The sequence below is a fragment of the Pseudochaenichthys georgianus genome, chromosome 21 (assembly GCF_902827115.2).
Source record: "Pseudochaenichthys georgianus chromosome 21, fPseGeo1.2, whole genome shotgun sequence".
Taxonomy (NCBI): domain Eukaryota; kingdom Metazoa; phylum Chordata; class Actinopteri; order Perciformes; family Channichthyidae; genus Pseudochaenichthys; species Pseudochaenichthys georgianus.
In genome coordinates, this window is record NC_047523.1 from 32,239,243 (window position 1) to 32,258,692 (window position 19,450).

The 19,450-nt window shown below is 41.8% G+C and overlaps 1 protein-coding gene across 3 annotated transcripts in view; it reads left to right on the forward strand.

The window, feature by feature from the left end:
- Window positions 1-19,450, forward strand: part of il1rapl1a (interleukin 1 receptor accessory protein-like 1a) — a 202,297-nt gene that overhangs the window by 130,700 nt on the left and 52,147 nt on the right. For all 3 annotated transcript variants that reach the window (XM_034110537.1, XM_034110539.1, XM_034110538.1), the window contains exon 6: window positions 10,832-10,906. In XM_034110537.1, coding sequence (XP_033966428.1) covers window positions 10,832-10,906 — 75 coding nt within the window. The remainder of the gene's footprint in view (window positions 1-10,831; window positions 10,907-19,450) is intronic.

A 19,450-nucleotide genomic window follows, 5' to 3' on the forward strand; every position in this document is an offset into this window, starting at 1 on the left:
ATTTAACGCATTTAACGCATGTGCAGAATGGCCCGCCCCATACGTGCCACCAGTGGCAGCGCCAGGGTATGGCTGGGGTAGGCTACACCCATATCAAGAAATGGCTTAGCCCCACCATGAGAAATGATGTTAAAGTAAGCAAAATAAAGTCTGCCAACTCGCGCGGAGTAAATTGCACAGACAGCAGTTAGTAAGATTGATTTCAGTAGCCACGGTTTTGAAAACTTTTGTCACGTAGTGATCGTCTTCTCAATAGAACATCTTTGATAACGGCGTGGTGTTGTTGCAGGAAGTCCCGACGCAGAATACTTTCGCTGTAGTACAGGGCAGAGCCATATAATAGTAATAATATGGCTCTGGTACAGGGGTGCACATAACTGGTACGCAGGTTATGTGCGTAATCTGAAATGCGTACCGTCACTTGTGTCACAAAGCGCATTTGCGTACCGACGTACTTGTGAAGCTTTTCCAGAAGGCGGTTAGATCACCGGACGACATAGTCGGTCTCCGTGTGCACAGACAGGGCTGCTGTTAACGTCGGTCTGTACAACGGAACTGTGCCAAAACTACGCCAACCGGCTGCGGAGGGAGACTCCCCCCCCCTTCACTGGAGAACTGCGCTAAAACAGCTGATCACAACGTTCACACTCTGTGGTAACGAAGTACTCCACTAGCCCCCCCCCCCCCTCTGTCGACTTTCCTGAAGTACTCCCCCGTTGATAGAAATCAACACTTAATGAATTAAGACCCCACGGTTTGATGATTGATAGGTGTGTGGGTTGTCTTTCATTTTGACATGCAGAAAAATGTTATAATAAACATAGATACTGTATGTTAAATTGATATATCCGCCTTCTTTCATTTATCTTTCCATTCCCACAACAATATACATAAATAAATGGCATATTTTGGACATAGTTCGAATGGTGATTAATCATGATTAATTAATTTTTAAGCTGTGATTAATCTGATTAAAAATTGTAATCGTTTGACAGCCCTAATTGTTATATACCATTTATATGCAGAAAATCCTATATAACACATTATAGGAAAGGGAAAACCTCAAACAATTATAATAGGGCCTCTTCAAATGAATCACTCCCCAGCCAGCTGTCAAGGTTGGGGAAAATAGGACCCAAGTGCAGTAACAGGACTAAAAAGGTCAGGTAACAGAAGGCAAGCTTTATCAACCAAAGCCGATGACAAAAGAAAACAAGGAACAACTTAACATTACCAAAACCAGGGGAGTACGAGGAAGGAAAGCAGGACAAAAAACGTCAGTAACAAACATGGAGCGTGACATCGAAGACGGTCAGAGGGAAGCATGGACTAGCATAGACGACGAACAGACATCGAGCACAGGGGAAGACGAGACTAAATACACAGAAGGGTAATCACAGGACAAGACACAGCTGGGCAGGGGAGGCAGAAACACAAGGGCAACAGGTGAACACAATCAGACACACCAGGGAGGCATGATCAGACAAGACAAATGGAGGAAAACATTTCAAAATGAAAACATAAATCCAAAACCATGACACCAGTAGTGTCATTCAAATGGGCTTCAACAAATAACTTGTTCAAAGCAGGATATCAGTATGCATTGATCTAAAAGTGAATAAGGGTGATTCTGTGATCCCCAGCTGCTTTATACCGGATACAACCGTTGTTCTTCAGTTCATGAGACCTGCAGCCATGTGAAGGCAGCAGGACGGAGGCATTGATCAATCTGCAGCCTCAGATTTGATAATGCCGCCCCAGAGTGCAGTGCGGTTTGCCGTCCACTGTGTTTCCCTTCATTACATCACGTGCAAGTGACACACATATCAGAAGGGTCTGTTATGCACTCTGCCGTTGTATGCCTGAGACATTATACTACAGGAGCTCATTAATCCTGTGCATCACAGCCTCCTGTCCAATTAAAAAAGAGAAAAATCAGCAGTTTTTATTCTTTAAAAGCACAACAAAGCAGATGCAGCTGAATCACATTTTAAGATATAACGAGCCATTTACAAAGCGCAGGATTTGCATTGGATTGATGCAATGGTATAGACCGTAACTGTTGTATGTAGATCTATATTTAAATTGAGCCGTGAGCTTAAACAAAAAAAGTTTTGTTTATTTTTTCTATTTTGTTTATTTATTGTAACTATTAAACTGTATTTGCAATTCTCTGTCCCTTAATCTTACTCACCCTATTGTCCGTTTTTTACTTACATAGATAAGCAAATGGTCCTATTTCTGTCAGGTTTCATATTGCTTTATACCATTACAACCATAGCTGAGAGTAAACTTATTTATCACCACACTCTCCAATATATTCACCTTCAGCCAGCCCTTTGCCCTGCTGCTCATACATTACCTGAGATAGGCGTCTTCGGAGTGCAGCTGCCCATGAAAAACCCAAGGCTTTGCACTTGTTGAGTGATTAAGACAGGCCCCGTATGTATCACAGATCCCTTCAGACTGTACGAAGAAATTAAAAGAGGTGTTTGTGTGACAAAGGCTTCATTTGTTATATTGCTTTTTCCGACACTTGGCTCGCTTTATCAGCGTATTTACTTTCATTTCATTTCATTATATCTGGAGACGAAGTCGTTGTTGTCATTTCCACACCGAAGCAAAACCTGCGTAATATCGCTCATCTGCGTCTCACTATTTGACTTTGCTTTTACGATTAATTACATTCCTGTGGGTTCGGGGACATGTTCTCGTTGTTCGGCTCTACTCTGATGCACAGTGGAGACCATAAAACCTGGAGGACACCCCTGTCTCTCTTCTCTACCCCCCCCCCGCCTCAGCATCCCTGCTTTCTGCTCACTATTCTGTAAACAACAGACCCATAAAATCCTCATTCATTATAACACTATTCACATTCCCTGACTGCTTAATTGTGCCTCTTACTGTGAGTACAATGCGAGTTGTTCTATCAACCTGCGTAACATGTCATCCTTGTTGAGAATGTGGAAAATAAAGGGTTTTAAGTAGAGAAGGGTAGTTATTCTGGGTGGAGGCCTATATTTCCTGAGTGTCTGCAGCCACTTGAAGTCTGACTCACGCTGACTGTTTGGCTAATTGATGTTGATTTTAAAGATTATTTATTTTTGAGGAGCGGTAGCATGCAGACAGTTCTCCTGCAGGATGAGACAAGTGTACGATTATGGGATGGAGCAACAGCATATATAACATATATAAAAGCATATAGTTTTTAACTTGATAAACTATGTTTTAGGTTTTAAATGTAATGTAATTCCCAGTTTGGCTAGTATATATTTGTGGCTGTGTCTCTTATGATTTGGCACCTTTTATTTCAGAGGTGAAAAGCTTTCAAATAATAATAAATAACAGTAGTCGTGAAAAGAAATTCTTATTGCTCTGACCAGGGTTGCTAAGAAATACAGTCCACTAATAGTTTGGCTGATACTGGAAACTCTGATAATGAATAACATTACATTTACTGATTACCTGAAACTACCCCTCCTAAAAGCTGTATATATATACCCAATAACAGTTTTAAATATTGTTTTCTTTCCGACAATGTGTTCTTTTAAATTGCCAATAGAATTTAACAAGGTAGAGAACTATTTTGAGCTGTGGATATCTTCTAATTGTAAAACATTGTGATATAAAATAAGTTATATTCATAATAATAATAAGAGGGCTGACACATGGTGAACCCCGAGCAATCATTAACACATTTTCCCGGTCGGCTCCCTATCTCTGTCTCGCTCTCCCTCTCTCTAACAGATTCCCGGTCCTTTAGTCAAATTCATCTTTAATTGCTCTCCATGTAGTACTTAGTAGGTAATTAATTGTTAAATGTACTTCCCATTGATTGGTTAACATGCTCAGCAAATGAGCAAGAAACTGATAGGACACATTTGCTTTTAACATCCTCTTACTTATTTGACATAGATATGGATTATTGAGGCCTCACAGCCGGAATCTCCCTTTGAACAGCTTGATCACTGCCGTGTTTCATCATCAGATGGCCTCCTAGAGAGCTGCTTGGGCAGAAAAGCTCCACTGGCTGCCTGGCCAAGAGGGAGCCATTGTTCTCCCTGATTATAGCCATTACATGTTCCTGGGACTATGATCCAGGAACTTGTCTAGTTATATTCCTTGAAAACTCATGTTGCTTTTGATGTTGAAGTATGTCAGCTGTGCCAGAGGCAGGAGTCTTAGAGAGCACGATATTGGTGGACAGTGAAGGAGCGGGATGTCGTGTAAATATAACTCCTTTTATTAGCTTCCTCTGGATGACACCACGCAGCTTCCTACTCGGCTTCTCTCATGTGGGAAATGGTCGGGCCTCGAATTGAATTTATAAGGAAATCATACAGGGTGGTTATTGCACCATCAGGAATGTAATGAAACTGGCTCAAAGGTGACAACGGCACGGAGGAAGGTCACTGCTAATATATGGTGATCTCCCGCAGTACAATATAGGATTCTGCCATCCGGAGAGGAGAACCGAACCTTCTCTACTCGAGCTTAGCAGTCTTGGGAGACTCACAAGGACTTTGTGTTTGTCCAAGTCTCCATCCTCTTATTTGAACCTTTCTTCTCTCGCTTGACTTCCTTTGTTGGTAGAAATACTGAAAACCCTTTGGGAGCCAATTTCCTGAGACCAAAGGACAATGCCGTTCTCTGTTAGCTACTCCAGTGCTGCGTGTGTGTGTGTGTGTGTGTGTGTGTGTGTGTGTGTGTGTGTGTGTGTGTGTGTGTGTGTGTGTGTGTGTGTGTGTGTGTGTGTGTGTGTGTGTGTGTGTGTGTGTGTGTGTGTGTGTGTGTGTGTGTGTGTGTGGTGTGTGTGTGTGTGTGTGTGTGTGTGTGTGTGTGTGTGTGTGTGTGTGTGTGTGTGTGTGTGTGTGTGTGTGTGTGTGTGTGTGTGTCCAGCCATGAATTGGTGTGAATGCCAGTTTGTCCATGTCTCTTTGCATGCCTGTATAAGTACCTGCTCACCCATATGTGCCAGCAATTTGTACATTCATGTGTTCTTATTTTCACCTTTGTCACTAATTTGCCTTCAGCATTCTTCTCTGTTGCGTCCCCCGACACTCACACCCACAATTTGAATGACTAACAAAAAAAACAGTGATCCAAATATCTCAGCTCCATCCTTAATTCACTCATTTGCTGTTTGCCTACAGCCAGTCACCCGCAATAATCCATCAGGAAAGTCCAGTGAGCTTTTCCGCTACCAAGCAGAAATGGGATGGTGGATGACTTATCACAAAGCGTACATCCACACACAGTCCCACTCTCTGTTCATGTATCCAGGAGTTCACCACACACACCTTTTCACATACATTTAGTATATAGTCTCTCCTCAATAGCACTTAAAAGCTACTCACAGGGAAGCATTTCAGGCTTTGAAAATGCAAACCCAACCATGCTTGCAATTACTTTGCAAATATCGCACTGCATGCTACATCTTTCGCACAGTTACACTTACGCTGAGGCTCGGTTATTTCCCACTCCCTGTGTAACAACTTCATAGCATACATCCAAGTTAAAGCAATACTGCTGTAAGACTTTGCAGAGATACTTCTGAGATGAGCTCAGCCTGGTTTGCAGAGAATAAAAGCTGCCATGATGATCCTCAGACATCAATGTTTTATAGTGAATCATCGATCCCAGAGTATAAAGTTTGGCCAAGCACACCGGCAAGGTCGTTATGGTCCCCTAAAGACACATACTCGCACACATTGCATGAATTGACTCAGACCACCATGTCATTCACTCCGTCATACCCAGACACGATCAATGAGGAGGAACTCACGACGGTGTTGCCAACTTTAACCAATTATTTAACAAGCAAAGCTAGAGTTTCAATCATAGACTCAAACTTTATTCATACGGTATGGCACAAGTCATACATCAAACGCAACCTAAAAGGATTACAATCACTGAAGTTATATAAGTGGACGGCTGCGGCAACCGATGCCTAGCCCCTGATGAGTTTATCGTGTCCTTGGACAAGATTCCGAACCACAAATTGCTCCCGATGGTGTGTGTGTGTGTGTGTGTGTGTGTGTGTGTGTGTGTGTGTGTGTGTGTGTGTGTGTGTGTGTGTGTGTGTGTGTGTGTGTGTGTGTGTGTGTGTGTGTGTGTGTGTGTGTGTGTGTGTGTGTGTGTGTGTGTGTGTGTGTGTGTGTGTGTGTGTGTGTGTGTGTGTGTGTGTGTGTGTGTGTGTGTGTGTGTGGACTAGCATTACTATACTTGTGGGGACCTAAGTCTGTTTACATAGTCACGTGTGGGGACTCGCCTCCCTTATGGGGACAAATTGGAGGTCCCCATAAGGGGAATAATTAATTTTAGGGTGAAGACTTGGTTAGGTTTAGGATTAGGGTAAGGTTAAGGGTTAGGGTTAGGCATGTGTTGGTTATGGTTAAGGTTAGGATAAGTCTCTAGGAAATGCATGTAAGTCAATGTAATGTCCCCTGAAGTGATGTATACATGGTATGTGTGTGGGTGTGTGTGTGTATCAGTCCTTGTTTGGGAGCCTCTGTATGAATGTGTGTGAATGTTGACCTGTATATGTACACAATAATTACTAAGTAGTAAGTAAGTGAAGTAGTACGTACATGAGCGGGAAACTGCTGTATAACTGCAGTCCATTTACCACATTATAAAGTATGTTCTATTACCACTAGTCCTGGTTAAAAACGTGGTTAAAATGTTTAGTTATATAGAAATCTCCTCTGCTCCTCTTCTGCAACATTAGTGCTTATTATGTCCTCTAAGTTTGACATTCAAACTCAAGAGGTAGAGGGGGTTAAATGTCTGCCTCCTCCTATCATCGTGTCACAGTGTCCTTTATCATACTGTCCTTTAGAAATAATAATAATAATAACCCTGTCATTGCACACCAAATATATTACATAGAATCACCTGATGTCTGTGAACATAAAATGTTTAGTGTTCATGGTTATCAGGGAATATGGATGGTACATATTATATTTATTTTTTTATTAAGAAAGAACAGCTATACAATTGGACTCCATTTACCACGATACAAAAGTACACTTTAATGAAATGCAATCAGCATGTTGTATGAACAAAAGAAATGGAAATTAAATATTATTCTAACCCTGAAAATATATATAGTAAATATATTTAATCGGAGAAGATCCTTAAGAAGAAAGGAGACATGAAACATCGGTATATTTTCTCATGAGGCTTTGCCGACCTTTGATTTAACAGCTCACCAGATGTATTTGCATGTTTAATTACCTGTTTATTTCTACATTGGCTTAATGTCTTTCTTTTTTTGTTGCTAATGGCAATCGGAGACTCTTTCCTTTGTTTCCTGTGGTGCTCTAAATGTTCCATATTTTAAACGGTGTCCCCCCCCTGAACCGTGATAATTGATGTATTTCCCGTAAAGAAGAGGTAATTAAGATAATGAGATTTTGGGAAGCAAGTGTAGCATGCCAACATGCGGGGGGGCATGTTTCTTGACGGGTTCACTTTAGCTTTGTCAATTTCCCTGTTTCGTTCTCTTTGTTTCAGCAGCTCTACTTTTCTTTCACTCATTTCCTCCTCCTATCTGTGTTCTCTTTCCACATCTGCTTCCCCTCACGCCTCCCATACACAGCTTGTCCTCATTTGTTTGCCCAGTGCATAATTGGCTATAGGATCACCCATTGTGTAATTATGTATAGCAGTTTGATATGTAATTAAAATTGTATCAGTATCCAGTGTAATTTGTGCTGTGTGATTACATATTAACAGTGCAAACAGTTGTGCCTAAAAGCCCATGACCACTGTGCGTCTGTGCGTCTCCGTCAGTGTTTACATTCCAGCAGGTTCTACGTACAGTAGTAAAGTCGTTGGTCCACTTCTCCTCATGTGAACGCTTACTTCTGACAGTTTGGAGCAAACATAAATATGTTATCTCGTAGCCTATAACCAAGCACTTTACACGGCCGCAAACTTTCCTTCAGACACGGCCACACACTTCCCCGAACAACATTGCATGGCACTTTTCCTCCAGACACCAAAACAGAGCAGGGCTTTCAATCCGCTTGTTAGAGTATTCTTATAATGAGGCTTAAGAAGGGGGCTTGTGAGGACGCTCCGAGGAAACATCATAATGAAAGCACCAGGCTACAAACTGGCCTGAATATTCCGCCTTTGCAAACTCACCACCACATAATTAGACGTGCCTGAGAGCTCTGCTGTTGGGAGAAGCTTCTGTTTTATTCAATAAGGGTTTTTGGTTTTTTTCATTGCTGGAGTAGGAAATGCAGAATAAGTGTTTGCATCCTTAGTGCCTGCCAGTCCCCGTACCTTATGAAACCGGTTAACTTTTTTAAACATTGTATTATAATTAGAAATGAATTTTTTGCACAGAAAAATAAATGTGAAGGTCTGCAATTATATCAAACATGTCATGCTTGCCAAGCAGAGAAATTGAGCTTATAATGAGCTTAACATGCCCCAATTTTTCCTTATGATGTAACGCCACGGCAACGAAAAAGAAGCAGGTTTAAATGTATCGGTGGATATACCAAACTCAGTGTTAGAAAAAGCAGATAACGAATATGTGCATGCATTTATTTTCCCGTTTTACGTAAAGGTGAGCCGACAAAGCGCTGTTATTATACCTTTGATGGCGAGTCTGCCTGGTTTCATTACTTGCTGCTGTTCTGATAATTGCTATAAACGAAGGGTTTGTATTTAAGTTCCACATTAAATGGTCAGAGGTCAACATAACATGAATATGAGTCAAAGAGTTCTCTATAAACAAACAGCGTTGTTCTTTATATGAGTGGACTACCCAGATTCAACAACACATCACAGTGACTTAGTGTTATAAATGGCACAGTTTGAATAACATGAATGTCTTTCACCCAAGTACAAAAGGTTTCACTTTTAGATCCAAGTGTTCACTGGCCAAGCAGCTGCTGTTACAGCTCATGGCTTAGCTGGACTGCAGGAGACTCCATTTATTTCTCTTTTGAATTGTGTTCTCTTTGTGGAATCTTGCCACAGAAGCTAGCATTAACAATGACTTTCAGTCACGACATACTGTACGTAAGTGCACTCACATAAACTGGCAAAGTGTGGCTCTTAAAATATGGACACATTCAATCACAAAAATAAATATATCTTACATAAGGCAAAAAGTTATACGGTGCACATTAAAGGTGGGGTAGGTAAGTTTGAGAAACCGGCTCGAGATCGCTAGAATTTGAAAATACACAACCGGAGAAAATCTGCCACTTCCTTACAGAGCCCCTCCTCCAACACACACGAACGCGCACATGACCAATGAGGGCACGAGATAAGTTTGTGCCCCGATGGAAGGCTGACAGGCAGGTAGGCCATCCATGGATTTATTGTCAAAGCACTTAAGATATTCATTGCTATCGGGATGTTAAGAGCATTCCATGGAATATAACAAAGTGTATCTCGAGCCGGTTTCGAAACTTACCTACCCCACCTTTAATGTGTGGTTTGGTCTTGACTTTCAGCACCACTTTAAATCAATGCATGCTGTATTCAAAACAGAGTTGAGAAAGGAACATGTGTTTGTAAATAAAGAGGCCATATTATGTTGTTTTTTGGTTGCTCTTTCCTGTAGTGTGTTTTATAGTTGTTTGTGCATTTTGATGGTCTGCAAAGGCTAATCTAAAAGTTCCCTCCAGAGTTTCTCTCCAAACCCCCCCCCCTCCTGAAACGCCTCCAATGGACTTCATGTGTAACATAGTGACATCACATTTTTAAATGGTTCACCAATCACAACAGAGCCGACCGATCAGAGCAGATTGCGCTCTGGTTTCAGACAGAGGGTGAAAAGAGGTGCTGCAGCACAGGCAGTATGAGAGAAAGAAACACCTATTTGAACATTAAAGCATGTCACAGTCGAGGCACAAATACAATTATGAACTTGAAAAGAAGCATAATATGTCCTCTAAAACCCTTTTAAACATAAAACACTACCGTAACCATAGCTATAGCTTTAAACTCTCTTTGTATTGTAATTGCCAAAATGTGAAAGACCTCATAGAACATTGACCCAAGACTTCCAGCAGCTCAGTAGCCAGCGGTATCACACTTTGGAAATGTGAGACTGTGCAAGTATGCTCCAATACATTGCTGGGGGAAAAGAACATTTACAAATTAAAAATGCAACGGTTGTTTGTATTTCTGAGTGGAAGATAAAGTACCGTGTGTCAAAGACGTCTAACATGTAGACACTGCACCTCCATTCCTCTCCTCTCTTGTAGCTGGTTAATCATGTACAAGTCCCTCTTGCTGTTCTCCTCGACCTTAACCCTAAGAACACACAAACGCTTTCAACAACAATAAAGCTGCTGCATGTTCTGCCGTTCCCCAGAGGAAGGACTTCAGCGGCAGACATCTGACATCCGCCGTATGGATGATTAGCATCATTAGAGCATCAGCTGCTCCCTCTCACTCAGACGCCATGATGGCTCTTCAAATATCTAACACTCATGCGGATGACATGATGGCTTGTTCCTGGCAAAGCATTGATTAATGTATGATTGGAAGTAGGTCAGATGAAGTGAACCGTAGGTGTATTACGAAACTAGAGAGCATAGACTGCAAAGAGACCGTTTGTGAATGCTTGAGGAATTATGATAGAAAAAGGACGAGCACTTATTTTGAGTAGAAAGTAGGAGGTGGCTTCTGTATGTGCCCTGTGTTCAAATGCTTAACAATCTCTGTAAAGCAGAAGGGGATGCAAAGAAGCAAGTGCAATAAATCCTTCCCTTCGTCTTTCACGACATTCTGCATGTATCGTTCAATTGTTTTGTATCGTACTATATTTAAATAGTTTTTTCCTCCCTTTCAGCTCCTTTGACCGACAAGCCGCCAAAGATCCTGTTCCCCTCGGAAAACAGGATTACCAACATGGAGCTGCAGCTAGGTAAGGGCATCACGGGATTTCCTTCGGCTGCGTTCAGTGCTATCTGTGTCATTTCCAAATGACAGGAAATGGATGAGTTTACAAATCCTCTCCAACACGCCTCCGAGCGCACAACACAGATTGATGATGGCACTTTTATTTGCTAGAGAAACAGCAAATGAAAAAACAATTGTAAAAGTGTTTTCCATAATATGCAAATGGCTGCTGCTAATGTCCCTTCGGCTGTTGTGTCAACAATGGAGGGCCCATATGGTGCCAGGGTTCCAAACGCCGGCTCGCCACATGGAAAGGCGGCTGCTTTCCGACGCCGTTGTTCGTCTTCTTTGACGTGAGGTCACGATGGGCCGACATGTGTGCATGGGCTTGCGTGAGTGTGTGTGTGTGTGTGTGTGTGTGTGTGTGTGTGTGTGTGTGTGTGTGTGTGTGTGTGTGTGTGTGTGTGTGTGTGTGTGTGTGTGTGTGTGTGTGTGTGTGTGTGTGTGTGTGTGTGTGTGTGTGTGTGTGTGTGTGTGTGTGTGTGTGTTTTTTTGTCTGTGACAGCATATTGCATGATTTCTGGGCACAGCCCGCTGTCCACATGGTGCTCGCCGCTCTATGAATGGCTCATGTGTATGTCACGATGAAGCTGATTGGACAAGACTGAGAGTTCTCGAAAGCAGCAGAAGGATTGGATGAGTGTGTGACAGAGAGAGAGGGAGGGGGAGGGGGAGACAAAGAAGGTGTAATGATTTACCGAGAGGTTACCTTTTGTCTTGTATCTGATGCTGTTTGAATCCAGGTAGTTCGTTTACAATGCCTCCACGGTTGGCTGATCAAGAGTGAAAAATTGCTGCTGTTGATAAACTGACAAGCACGCACCCACATGTCAGGATACTCACACCCATGCATGAACAGGTTGCGCAATGAACCCAACAGCTATCTGTTTAAATTGTATTGACATCAGTGGGATTTTAAGGATAGCATTGTCTCGTTGTTTGAAAGTTTTTCGCATGAATCGAAAGACTATCCGTCTGAACTTTCTAAATGCTGTGTGAGGTATGTTTCTTAAAGGGATTGTGCACCTAATCCTGTGCAGTGATTTAGTTCTGCACTTTCATAACATTTAGCACTTAAACGAGACAGTTTTAAGAAGAATGGTCTGAATTATTGCAACAGAGGTTGAGATCATTTTTATTTTAGTCCCATTCAAGCTATTTAATAGTGTTTCTTTCTCAAACCTCTAACCATCCGTCTTCTTAGTTTGAAATTCAGTTTGTTTTTAAGCCCAGGGAAAATATGCAGTGGTTTAAGAAGTAATCAGATCTTATAATTAGGTACAGTAAATAATACCTCAGTGTAGAAATAATGAAGTAAACAAGTAAACACCCTGCATTCAAAGTGCAACTTAAAGGTCATTTATTTCAGAAACACTTTGTTATATTCCATGGAATGCTCTTAACGTCCCGATAGCAATGAATATATTAAATGCTTTGACAATAAATACATAAAACAAATTCCTCTGTGGAAGCCGTGGCGCTGTAAAAAGCACGACCAATCATCTGAGTCGGCCCGGCTAAAGTAACTGGATGGCCTACCTGCCTGTCAGCCTTCCATCTGTGCACAAACTTATCTCGTGCCCTGATTGGTCATGTGCGCGTTCGTGTGTGTTGGAGGAGGGGCTCTGTAAGGAAGTGGCAGATTTCTTCCGGCTGTGTATTTTCAAATTCTAGCGCACTCGAGCTGTTTTCTCCAAAATGACCTACCCCACCTTTAAGTAAAAGTACAAAAGTATTAGGGATGCATTATTGTGTGTAGCATTTTAATTTTGCAGCTGTAAAAGTATGAAATAACTTTTTATATTGCCAGGTATCTCCATCTGTAATAATTAATCATAATGTATTAGTTGATTTATTGCTGTATTAATAATATAAACCTGCAAAAGGAACTAGTAACTAATGTTGTCAAATAATGTAGAGCAGTAAAAAGTACTACTGTATATTCACTGCTAAGATTAGTCAAATAGAAGTATAAAGTAGCAGCAAATGGAAACACGCAAGTAAAGTACATGTAGCTCAAAAGTGTACTTAATGACATTACTTTCGGACATTTACTGAAAATATGAGATTTTTTTTTTAAAAGTGACAAAGAAGACTTTAGAAAACTAAAGAAAAGTATACCCTTCTTAAAATGTGTTTTGTAGATTCTGACATCTGTCCTCATTGCTCACTCTGGCATCACTGACAACCTCTCTCTTTGGCTGGACTGCCACATCCCTCTTCTTCCATCCCTTATTTCCAATGTGAACATCAACATTACATCAAGTAGAATTCTGTCCATAGCCCTAATCATTGCAAAAAACTATCCTCATGAATTGGAAATCACGACACAAAAGCAATGTCACAATTTGGAAAAACCTGCTTATAGAAAACATTTCAATGGAAAAATGATCTGTCGGCATAAAAAAACAAACCAAAGATATTGATGCAATCTGGAACCCATTTATTGAAAAATGTAATTAATAATCCTCAATCGGGTTTCACCCACCACCCCTTTCTACTTCTTTAAGGTCATATGCCCCCCCTTCGATATATGACTATTATATTGTTACTCATTTCATTTTAATTATAATTTCGTCATTTATCACTCTCTTTTTGTCCAATCCCCCAGACAGACACACACACACACACACTGTTTTTCTTTTCTTTTTTTGTCTCCATGTATATTTTGTTATTTGTCTTGAATACTTGTAAAGGCTCCTTATTAAAAAGAAATTAAATAAAAAAAGAAAGAAAAGTATACCCTTCTGATGTTATGGTAGAACATGGCTTAGCGCTACTATGGCCATAGGATAATCATAAGCAATAGGAAAGAGTACATGTGATATTGTGCCGTTAGCCTCCGCACTCCCTGAAGAGTGTCGAAAGCACAGAGACACCAAGGTAAATATTTTACAGCCGGGCTCCATTTTGTGTGCAGAAAAGTTGTCTCTTCCACAGACGTGAGTTTCTATTTTGCTTTATTTATTTATTCTCCTCTTCCTTAATATTTGTTGAGTCATGCCCTAAGCAGTTTTATGGAGCATCGTGGCAGATTTATGGCAGCCAGAGCGCGCACAGAGAGAAGCTGGTCCCTTATGGCAAGAGGGAGATAGAGAGAAAGAGAATGAGAGAGGGGGAGAGAGATATGGGATCCAGTGGAGGCTTGTGGATGGGCAGTAAAATCAGAGCCGTAAGCAGAGAGATAAATCTGCAACACTGCCGGGAAACACGGCCCCACTTTATCTCCTCTGCTGCTGCAACCAGTGCAGATCTCAGAGCCTCCATCACAGCGAACGCTCACGCAGACATGAATAAAACACATATGTTACATAAACTCTCACAGAGGACAACGGGAAATCAAACAGTGTGATGCAGAGAGGAGGAAAGAGATAGTGGTCATAAATAGAGGATTGGGAATGTTGGGTGAAAGGGGAGATGGGGGTTTGTTTGTCTCCAGAGAGGAGGGTCTTGTCAGAGTCCCCTGCTTTCTGAAGATTTCCTTGCTGCTCTGACACGGTGTCACTTTCAGCTGGAAGACCAAAATCCCACAGCTACAGATTCTGTGTGTGTGTGTGTGTGTGTGTGTGTGCGTGCGTGCGTGCGTGCGTGCGTGCGTGCGTGTGTGTGTGTGTGAGCTTTCTATCATCCCACAGATCTACAAGGCTTCGGGGCCTCAGGAGCCCTCAGGGATGTGTTCCTGTGCGAACACTGAAAGCCGGCCTGTTTTCCATCACAAATATTACTTTCGGACAACTTGACATTTTCAGTGTTCAAAGGAGCCTAAATGAGGGTTGTGTAGGATGGTTTGTTTTCTTGGCAGTAGCCATCCACTTTCTCTATTGCCAGATTTAGTGCTGTCCCCCAGTGGTGACTTGGTGCAGTGCACCTCCCCAGAATAGGATTATGGTACATTTCCTGGACTTTAGTTTGAGCTTGGGTTTGTGAGACAGAAAACACACACTTACAGTATGTGACGTATTACACAAAGCTCTAAATGTAATACACACGTGCTCACTCTCAGACTCACTGACTGGGCGTTTATTCCCTCGGGTTGATTTGTCATGGATTTGCCGTCCCTTGAGGAAGGGATGCAGGGATTCAACTCACGCTTACGCAGCACTCCACTTATATCATCTCTCTTTATCACTAGCTTGACACGTGTGTACACACACACACACACACACACACACACTGATATTCGCACATGCCCCCTGCACCACTCAGCAGCCAGGTCACACACACTTGCAGCTCAATCCTCAGTTACTGTGGGATAATTGTAACTGATAGAGGATTTCACCGTCCCCCAAAGCCAGCAGATGGGTGCACTCTAGTGGAAAAGAATTTGAATCAATTATTTCAGAGAGCAGGACCCAACAACACGGGCCGGGTGGCAGGAGGGAGATGACTCTTATATCTATTTTAGTTCAACATGCAATATGTAGAGGCACACACACACACACACACACACACACACACACACACACACACACACACACACGTAGACATCTGTAATAGACCTACAGTTGCTGACATTGCTGAATTTCCTGGTGTTTCGCAATATGTTTTTGACAAGATCAAGAGTGCTGCTGTGACTGTGATCCCACTCTTTTGCCCAAAATGACTTCTCAATTTTGGAAAGAACTGTAAAACTGTCCAAGAAACCAAACAGGGACTTTTTCTTTTTTTCCCCATTTCAATGGAATTGCTCCAAACAGAGGATTCACTTGTGGAAGTGAATCTAATCCATGCAGGGCTCATGTGAAGTTCCACTTTGGTAAACTTTTGCACGCGGTCATGACATTTTGGGCAAAATGAGATCCAGCGTCTGAAATTCGAAGAAAACAAATCGTACTAGATGTGTCACACCATCCAGTTTACTAATACTAATACTATGGGTTTAATTCAGACACTACATTGTACTGTGTGCCATGCTGTGTACATGTTTGACAATTAAATACGAATGTATTCAAATCCTCCATTTCCATTCTTATACAATTCTAGTATGTCGTTTATAAACTGCTCCACAAAAGAAGCTGAATGTTTTTTATTCAGTCATCAGTTCTCAATAGAAACTATCTTGGCCGGCCAGTATTAGCGGTGACCTGCATGTTGGCTGTTAGCTTGCTGACCACGTGATGTTCACCTTTTTCATAGGGAATCATTTTTGTTATGCCACTTTCTGGTTCGACCAAAGGCAATTACATTTCAATCCTGCTGCTCTTTATTTTATTTCAAACTTTAAAGGGGGCTATTTTCCTGTTTTTGTTACAGGTTGCTATGACGACTGTACTCCTGTGAAACACATTTTTCATCAAAGGTGGTTTACTTCCACACCGTATGTCTTTTTTGTACCTGCTGTTTGAGTTTAATAATATATCCTCTCCTCTTTTGGGGGGATTATGCTTATTTGACACTAATATAGTGAATCAGTTACGGGTACAGGGGTATCAACAGGACGGGTTTATATATATTTTTACAATACTCCTTCTATAAAAGCCACTGTCGCTTTGACTTTTGTCATTTTCACTGAATGTGAGGTTGAAGCAGACTATAACCCTTCAACATGTAGCGCCTCTCTGTTCTCTCTCTGTGTTCTATCTGTTCCCTCATCCTTTTATCCCTCACATCCCCTCTCTCTCACTGCCTCACATGTTGACCTCTGCCTGTTTGAAGATTTGAGGATTTACCTTTGAGGATGTACTGATCTCCCAACGTCTCTTCTCTTCTCTTCCCTTCAAGAAGTATACCATAGTGAAGAACACCTGTTTCCCCACACATGTGCTGCTTCCCTTGGAGAGGGGTGAAATTGAATTTGACATTGCTCTGGAGAGTTGCTAAAGGTCAACGCAGAGTCACTTCACTAAATTACTCTGCCTCTGCCTTGCTCCCTGGCACACACACACACACACACACACACACACACACACACACACACACACACACACACACACACACCACACACACACACAACCACACACACACAGAAACAAACACTCTTTCACTTGAACGCTTTATCTTTTCCAGTTCCTCTCACTTGTCTTTCACCCCAGATGTGCATGAAAGCATCTGTATGGAAAATAAGAGCTATTGTTTTTTGTATGCGTGACTATGGTTATGCTGTCAAAATATATATACTATATAATTCATCTAAAAAAACTAGTTTGTATTACAATATGTATTATATGTCGATGACACCCTGTCCTAATGCCAGATGTCAGATTGCCGTGTCCGTAAAGAAAGGAAGATGTAGATTATAATTGTGTTGGAGATATTAAGTAACAAGTAACATGTAATGTAATATTTGTGATAAAAAGGATGGATATTTTACAGATAATCTATGGGAAAGACAAGTATGGCACCCTTCATGCTTTGAACCAGTCACATCCCTATTTTAATTAGATACAATATCAGTGGAAGATTTTTAATCAACCCTGTATCTATATCTTAAAGGGATGTGCAGACGCGCCAAATGGCACTTTCCCAATTGGCTGGGAATGTGTGGATATGGTAATTTCCTTCCTGTGATAAATGACATATTTACATTCTTCCATAGAGGAAATAAAGGTCACAGGGAATATATGGAAGCGGGAACAAATGTGTGTCGTCATTGAATATGGTTTCAGCCCCAGTGTGACCCAGAGCTAAGTAAGCCGCGGTGACTGGTATGGTAACTAGCGTGTCAGCGAAACAAAGCTAAATGTTTAAGTGTGTGAACGGTCGTCATTAATCACTGAGTCTGGGGCTGAGAGCTGGAGCCGGCTGTATGATAAATGAACTAACAGCGCCTCGACACATCCCGTAAAGGAAAGGGAAAGGGAGGAAGGCGGGAGGAGGAGAAAATACACAAAGGAAAAGGCAGAAACAGCACCACATACGTAGCAGGCGAAAGACACCCTGCTGCGCGTCACGTACAGCTCCTTGTTTGTTGCTGCCTTGACATCACTCACCACAGGGCGGGAAGAAGATGAACGAGAGTATGAACCTATTCTGGATTCATACCAGGCTCCTGGTTATTTCCCCCTCAGGCTCCAGGCTGACGTTGGACTGTCAGCCGCTGTCTTTGAGCAGCTGCGGTTTTAGCGGCATGTCCGGCACCGTTGGTTTTAACAGACCTTATCAGCAGCCGTTAAGCCGATTCAGCGTGTTACATCGGAGGCAGGTGCAGAGAAAGAGCTGTCTGACTGGCTGCTCAGCCCCGTGAATCAGTGGTTTCATCCATTTAGAGAGGTTTCATCCATTTAGAGAGGTTTCTCCCGAGTCTTTTTCTCTCCGTGTGCCTTCCACTTCTCCCGCTGGCAGTATACAACAGCAGTGCAAAAGCAAAAAAGTTTTACAGTGACAGAGCCAACTTTTCTTCAGACACATTCTCGATTCGGATCCCACTTAGTCTGCAAAGGATTGTCTCAGATTTGACTTGAGATCCATTTCATAAATCCATCTTTCCTGTGGAAACCAAGTTATACCCTCGGAGTTTATTTGAAGGATTTATAATTGATCACAGCAGACTTTTTTAAATCTGGTTTTATTTGAATCTTTACTTTATTACTTATGCACTCTAAAGTATGTGTCAGGACAATATCACATGACGTTAATAAAGAAAATATCTGCACCTGTATTTCTGGCACTTAAATACACAACATCAAATCAAATACAACTTTATTTATAAAGCACTTTTTCTACAAAAAGGAAAGTGCTTCACAAAACCCTTTCCAGGTAATAACAAGAGTAACACATAGCTTTGTGATTAAAAAGATAACTTAATAAACACAGGACTGAATAAAACAAGTACAAATTATAAATTCAATTAAAAGCCAATTAAAAAGGTATTACCAACAACTATGAACATAACCTTATTGAAGTCCACTTAATTAACTATCTATAAAAAATACATTAACTGTTGGACTTCACTAATATAAGAACATACTGTATATCCCGTACAACGGGATGTATTCAGGGTACAATGGCGTGTTGGGATCTGTGTAACTTCCTGTCACTCATATGTGCATGCATGTTGACAAGATGTTTGCTGTAGTCTTCGTTGTGGGTTTTAGTGCTACTTGATGTGAGGCGACGCATCAGAGGGTTTTGTCAGCACTTTTATTGTTTGGTGTGTCAGGTCCATAAGATCCACCCACAGCAGGAGCATCAGATATGCTTTGTGTCTCTCTCTGCGTGCGTACGTGCGTGCGTCATAACACATCCAGTATAGGCCATCCCGAGCAGTTGTGTTAAATCACCGGTAGGACTTCTGCACCTTTTGAGCCAGGGTCTGTGTTTAAAGGGAGATGATTTAGGTATAGCTTTACCTCGTCTGCCTCTGACGCTCGGGCTCACTGACAGGTAATCAAAGAGAAGGACCACCCCACTCATCCCTGCATCACTCTGTATGATACAAGGGCAGACAGGGGGAAGAGGCAGACATAATGAGACCCACTTATTTTTCAGAGGGTCTTCAAGAAAGACCCTCTTTCAGTCACTGCCACCATATTCGACCAGTCACTGCCACCTCGCTTTGGTCAAGGTGGCC